The sequence below is a fragment of the Limulus polyphemus genome, unplaced genomic scaffold, assembly GCF_000517525.1.
Source record: "Limulus polyphemus unplaced genomic scaffold, Limulus_polyphemus-2.1.2 Scaffold129, whole genome shotgun sequence".
Classification (NCBI taxonomy): Eukaryota; Metazoa; Arthropoda; class Merostomata; order Xiphosura; family Limulidae; genus Limulus; species Limulus polyphemus.
Window position 1 is genome coordinate 152592 of NW_013665739.1, and position 6347 is coordinate 158938.

At 29.9% G+C, this 6347-nt stretch overlaps 1 protein-coding gene across 1 annotated transcript in view; it reads left to right on the top strand.

Annotated features, from left to right (window-relative positions):
* The first annotated feature begins 384 nt into the window (after positions 1-384).
* Positions 385-6347, top strand: part of LOC111089794 (hemicentin-1-like) — a 49362-nt gene continuing 43399 nt past the window's right edge. The window contains exon 1 of the mRNA XM_022402886.1: positions 385-661. Coding sequence (XP_022258594.1) covers positions 589-661 — 73 coding nt within the window. The 5' untranslated portion in view covers positions 385-588. The remainder of the gene's footprint in view (positions 662-6347) is intronic.

The window sequence follows — 6347 nt, forward strand, 5'->3', positions numbered from 1 at the left end:
ACTTTGTGTTGCTTTGAGTGAAAATTCTGAATCAAACTTTATTTTAGTTCGTAATATAGCTACTTTGTTTAGTTCTCGAGAATGAAAGATATATCCTTCATTCTTTGAGAAAAAAAATGATGAATTGTAAGAGCAACCTTCAGATCAATCGACTTTTGATTTTTTCGCATGCCACAAATAAAGTAAAAACAAAACAATCCTGATTTTATCATTCTTTTGACATCTTAGAGTTCACATTTGCAATACAGTTAAATATAATGCAAGATATCACGTGCGTTTTAAAAGTGTGGACGGAAGACTATATTAGAGTTTCGCTAGATGGCGCTAAATTGCAACCTAGGTGCAATCATTGAAATTCATCAATTTGCGTTAGAACCGAAGACGTACCACAGTCACCTGTTTCTGTAAGCAGTGAGCGAGAAAATGTGTAGCTGAAGTTCTTCCCGACTCATAGAATAAGCTACGATAACACCCGCATGACTGCTGCAAGCACGAACATAACAAGCTTCGTTCTGTGAGAGCGAGTATGTAGTCATCTAGGCTCATATACTCAAACTGTAACTCAATTAGAAGTGGATAGCGCCTGAAATGAGATTCGTAGCTAGCTTCTCTCTAGTTAGTGGAGTTTTGTTGTGCTTTATTATTGGAGTAAAGCTCAGTGGTGAGTAATATTTTGTGATGTTTTAATCTTGGTAGTATATAATGTTTTGATATCTTGGTAATATATAATGTTTGATATCTTGGTAATATATAATGTTTGATATCTTGGTAATATATAATGTTTGATATCTTGGTAATATATAATGTTTGATATCTTGGTAAAATATAACGTTTTGATATATTAGTAATATATAATGTTTTGATATCTTGGTAATATATAATGTTTTGATATCTTGGTAATATATAATGTTTGATATCTTGGTAATATATAATGTTTGATAGCTTGGTAATATATAATGTTTGATAGCTTGGTAATATATAATGTTTGATATCTTGGTAATATATAATGTTTGATATCTTGGTAATATATAATGTCTGATATCTTGGTAATATATAATGTTTGATATCTATGTAATTGGAAACAAATAGAATATTTTGTTATAACACTACATTGCTATGCAAATTTTAAAACAAGTATATTGAACTTGTCCCAAAGATGATTTAATAATCAGATTGTAAGATTTTATCGTTATTGCACAAGATATAAAATAATGCAAGTAGTTTGATCTTAAAACATATCAGTGCGTTATTAAAAAATATCATAAGCCTGCAAGATTTGTGGATTAGATATCTTTTGTTTTACAGCCTACTGATGAACCAAACAAACAAAACACTGACTATTCCTCAGACCAACTGTGAGATCTGAAAATATTATCACATTCTTATATAAAAATACACTATATTAGGATATAATAATATGGGAAATCTTTAAAATGGGGAGCATAGTTAAGGCACTTATAAATTTCATTTTCACAACTTTACTGTAAACTAAGCTTGTAGTATACATTACGTATTATCAATAGCAAAAAATGAGTGGCTGAAGACACAAAAAGATAGAAAATATTCATATAATTTTCTTAAGTTATGCGATTTATCTTATTTCACAGATAGCGATATCACGTGACAGTAATATAATTATTAGCACGTGAACTTTTACGTGAAAACTACTTTCAGTTTAGTTTGTCTTGAAAGAAAACACTTCATAGATGATGATTTTTTGATGTAAGGTGTGGAAGTAGAAATAGCGTAATAAAATTATTTTGAAATATAGCTGTTATCATTTCCACATTTTGCATATTATTAACATGAAAGTAACTAGAATTTTGCTAAGAAATCTTGCATCAATTAGTTTTACTTTGCCCATTAATTCTTGGACTACGCTTGACACATAAGTATAATTACAAGACAATTATTGCCCCCTGTAAAAGGGCTATGTCCTTCATAGACCATAGTAATGCAAAGACACAAGTCTGCGGTAAAAAAAGATATTACAATAGTTTTTAAGGGATTCAGAGATTTGATGTTACAATTCTATTAGTTTATTTAACGTTTGGTATATATATAAATAGCAATATTGCATTAATTTGTTACAATACATGTGTTTATCGTTCATTACTGCATATTAAATACAAGTATTTACTGGAGACGTCCTGTTTTTTGATTTGATGTATTTTATTAAAAATACAAAACCTTGTGTTAGGAAGCTATTTTCAGCTGGTTCATTTTCATTAAACGACCGTTCATTTAAGTGTGAAAAGTGAAAGATTCTTTGCATGACACTTTGGATCAGTTTTGAACTTTTAATAAATATATTACATTTGGAACGTGTCATATTTTGGAAGTCGACTAATCAACTAATGCACACTTTTGTTATATAAAATATAGAACTTCATTCAACAAAGAATACCTTCATAGAAATTCCTTTTATGAGTTTGTTTGTTTTTTCCAATTGTTGCTCCAGAAAAATCACCCACTTTGAGCAAACGAGTAGTTAAAATAATTATAATAAAAAGTTAACGTTATTAATTCTAGTATATTTCTCACTCACAAACACGTATTGCTATTATACTTTCTTGTAAATAAGTTATTACAGATATATGTTATACGCCTAGGGCCTTCACGGGTTCTATTAATTTCACTTCTTACTTGACGTAAATATATTTTATTTATCTTACGTGGTGTAAAACTAACAAAGGTGGTCTTTTACACTTAGTTTCATTTTTTTTTTCGAAGTAAAACTCTCTAACAGTGTTGTTGCTTATGAATTTTATACACGGTAAGGAATAATCATAGCACTAATGTTCGTTTATTTCTTTTTTACACTAAGTACAACGGTAAGAAATTTTCACAGTGCAACTTTTCATTTGGTTTCGTTTCCTACACAGCATAAGCATATAGATTGTTACCTATATACTTTTTTTACATAGCTTATAACACTTAAAACCAGAGGGGTTCGATACTGTCGGTGGGCACTGCACGTAAAGTCAATTGCGTATTTTTGACGCTTAAACACAAACAACAAAAATAGATGTTGATAATTGTCACAGTAGACTTATTGTTTCTACAGAACTTTTTTATAGCCTTTTTTTACAATGAACGATTTGTATGAAAATACTTATTTTGAAAATTTAATTTGTATTTAATTAAGAGGCAGTCATATCTTTAAGTACATTTTACTGAATAAGGGCTATTTTTCCAATTTTGACTTTTAATCCGTTTTTATCTAGCATAAAGAAAGAAGGGGTGTTTTTACACATTTTGGAGTGACTTCGCTAATTCATAAACATTGAAGATGTAAATACAAACAACTTCGAAGTTTATATTGTTTTGGACATATACTGTGTAATGCACCAGTTCATTAGATTTATATTCAAAAATCAATAAAACTCATCGGTTATTTCACTTGTAAGTTTCTAACTAAATACGATAATAATATCATCGTCAGTTGTGATAAATCTAATGATTATTCTCGTTACTGAAACTTGACAGCAGGTGTTAATTAATTTGAAGCTAACTAACGTTATGTATAAATCAACTGTATTTTAACTTAGAGGGTTGTAACTACCGAACACGTCGCAAAATAACTGTTCCATTAACTGATATGTAATCAACGCGTAAAATGGCTAACATTTTTACAAAACTACTCACCGAAACTAGAGCTTTTAATGCCAAATTAAACAACGTAAAAAAACCTATTATAGGAAATTCGAGAATAATATATATATATAACAGTTTTTAAAAAAAACATAGCAATCATATTGTTGTGCATTATAGAATGCAATGGTTACAATCAAATTTTAATAAAGATAGAACAAGTATTTTGAGTGCTTTACCAAACTGTACCAAAACAACGTTTATCTACAAAATAATGTCATTCAATATATGAATAAATGCTACCTCACCAAAAGTATGTCTATACGGTAACTTCATTGATCTTGGAAGAGAATAAGAGATATCATCGTAAAACAAGCATATAAGCCAAATATTTCTAATCTCATCGCTTATTTCTGGTTAAAACATAAGTTTCTCTTTAATGCAATAAAGTTATACTTCTGAACATACAAATAAAAACACCTAAAACGTCTATTTATTTGGAATTTATGAACCATATATAGCTCATTTAATATACTTTTAAACCTGTATGAAATTATAAAAACATAGGAAAATAATATTAAATAGCTTCGTAGGAAAATACAATTTTCTTGCAGCTTACTCTCGAAGCTTTGTTTTATGCAAGTGTTTCTTTACACAGTCGCCAAAAATCACAGTTAACATCTTTTCTAATATTATATATTTGTGTGCCTCATTGGAGGACATACTTTATAGTTACCTATATACAATAAAAAAATAAAAACTAAGAATAATAAACAAGTTTCAATGCAAATATACCATGCTAATCTATATTGAAATTAACTGCACTTTATAAAATTTTTGTTCCCAAATTTCATTGGAAATACTTTTTTCTGTCGTCAGTCTGCTTGTATGATTGCTATGATTACACAATATTGCCCAACAGTGTAATTTGCGTTGTAATAAGCTCTTTTGAATGACAGAAAGGTCAATCTTGACAAATTTTCCACAGAACTCCACTGTTCATGAATGTTGGCTTTCAAGACCACATTTAAGAAGACCAATGTCATCGTGAGACTTTACAGGTGTGTGGTCGAATGGAGTTGCTGTGATTCTATTGTATTCGATCATCTGATCTTTCTCGTAAAAATAGCCGTTGATTTCGAGGTGTGGCTAGAAGATATTTTGGCTAGGGAACTTTTATCAACTTTAAATTCTTGTATATCATCTTATTAAAGGTATTATAGTAACGTCTAGCTTCATTGCGATGGTTATTTGGGTTTGAGGGTTCTCTTTTGTAACCAGGAGGGTGTTGCTCTATATTGGCTTAGGGTGTGGTTTTACGGCCCTTGCTGTCCCAAACGCTCTGCTGTGCGTGTTTTTCCATGCATAAGGAGAACATTGAAATCTTCGTTCTTTAAAATGTTTGGCTCTGCATAGTTTACCAATCTCACTATACGAACATCTTTTCTCAGTAAAGGCTACAACAAAATTATCTTTGTCCATAGATCTATTCGTGGCGGCAATGCACTGTTCAAAAACCAAAAATTCTTTGTAGGCCAATATGTAAGTGCTAAACATGCCGCTGCGTTAGCGTATTGAAATCGTTTATATAAAGGACGATTATCGTTCTTGAAAAATGTAGAGAAAGAACAAAACCAATTTAGATGTAACTTTGTGTTACACGTCAAAATCTGAATTGTAGGTATATACCTTAGGGCCAACGAGATAACACTTTAGAGTACCAGATAAACATCCTATTTTGTTTTGGTGAAAATTAAATAGCATGTGAATTTGTTTATCTTTAACCTGGATGTAAACGTTCCGTTTTATGGTTTTTCTTTGCCTTACAGTTATAAAATATATTTCTGGAACAAATAGAGTAAAATTAACAAAATATATCTTTTAATTGAATAATAACAAAAAAAGAGCACAATTTAACAGATTCCAACTTTTAAACACATCGCAACATTCATTATTTTAAAGGTGGTTTTGTACGGTTGATTGGTCATTACTGGTCTTTCCAGAATTATTAAAATACGCTATTTGACTCTAAACTAAAGATCAGCTTAACTCAGTATAAATTTAGATTTTTTTAAATAGAAACTGAAATTTACAGAGCGTAGCTTTCTTCATTTTTACCCCAGATAAATATTACGACAAAAAGCTTGTTTTGTTTGTTTATTTGAAGTGAAGCACAAAGCTACACAAAGGACTCTCTGTGCTCTGCCCACCACGAGCATCGAAACCAGGTTTCTAGCGTTGTACGTCCGCAGACATACCGCTGTGCCACTGGTAGACAAAAACAAACTACTCTTAATTAACATGGTGTAAATTGCGTAGTGGAAATAAAAATAAGAGTTTACCGTAAAACAAAAATTGTGTAACTAGAATTACAGTTTAACAAACAGTAAATTTTTGCTTTCAGTTAAAAAACAAATATCATTACTGAAAATAATCGCAATTAAACAAGCAATAACTTTATTTGTGTTTAGTTAAAAATAAAAAAAAATCTCGACAACAATAACAGTTTATTAAGTTGTAGCTTGTATCTCACTGAACAATAACAGTTTATTAAGTTGTAACTTGTATCTCAATGAAAAATAACAGTTTATTAAGTTGTAACTTGTATCTCAATGAAAAATAACAGTTTATTAAGTTGTAACTTGTATCTCAATGAACAATAACAGTTTATTAAGTTGTAACTTGTATCTCAATGAACAATAACAGTTTATTAAGTTGTAACTTGTATCTCAATGAACAATAACAGTTTATTA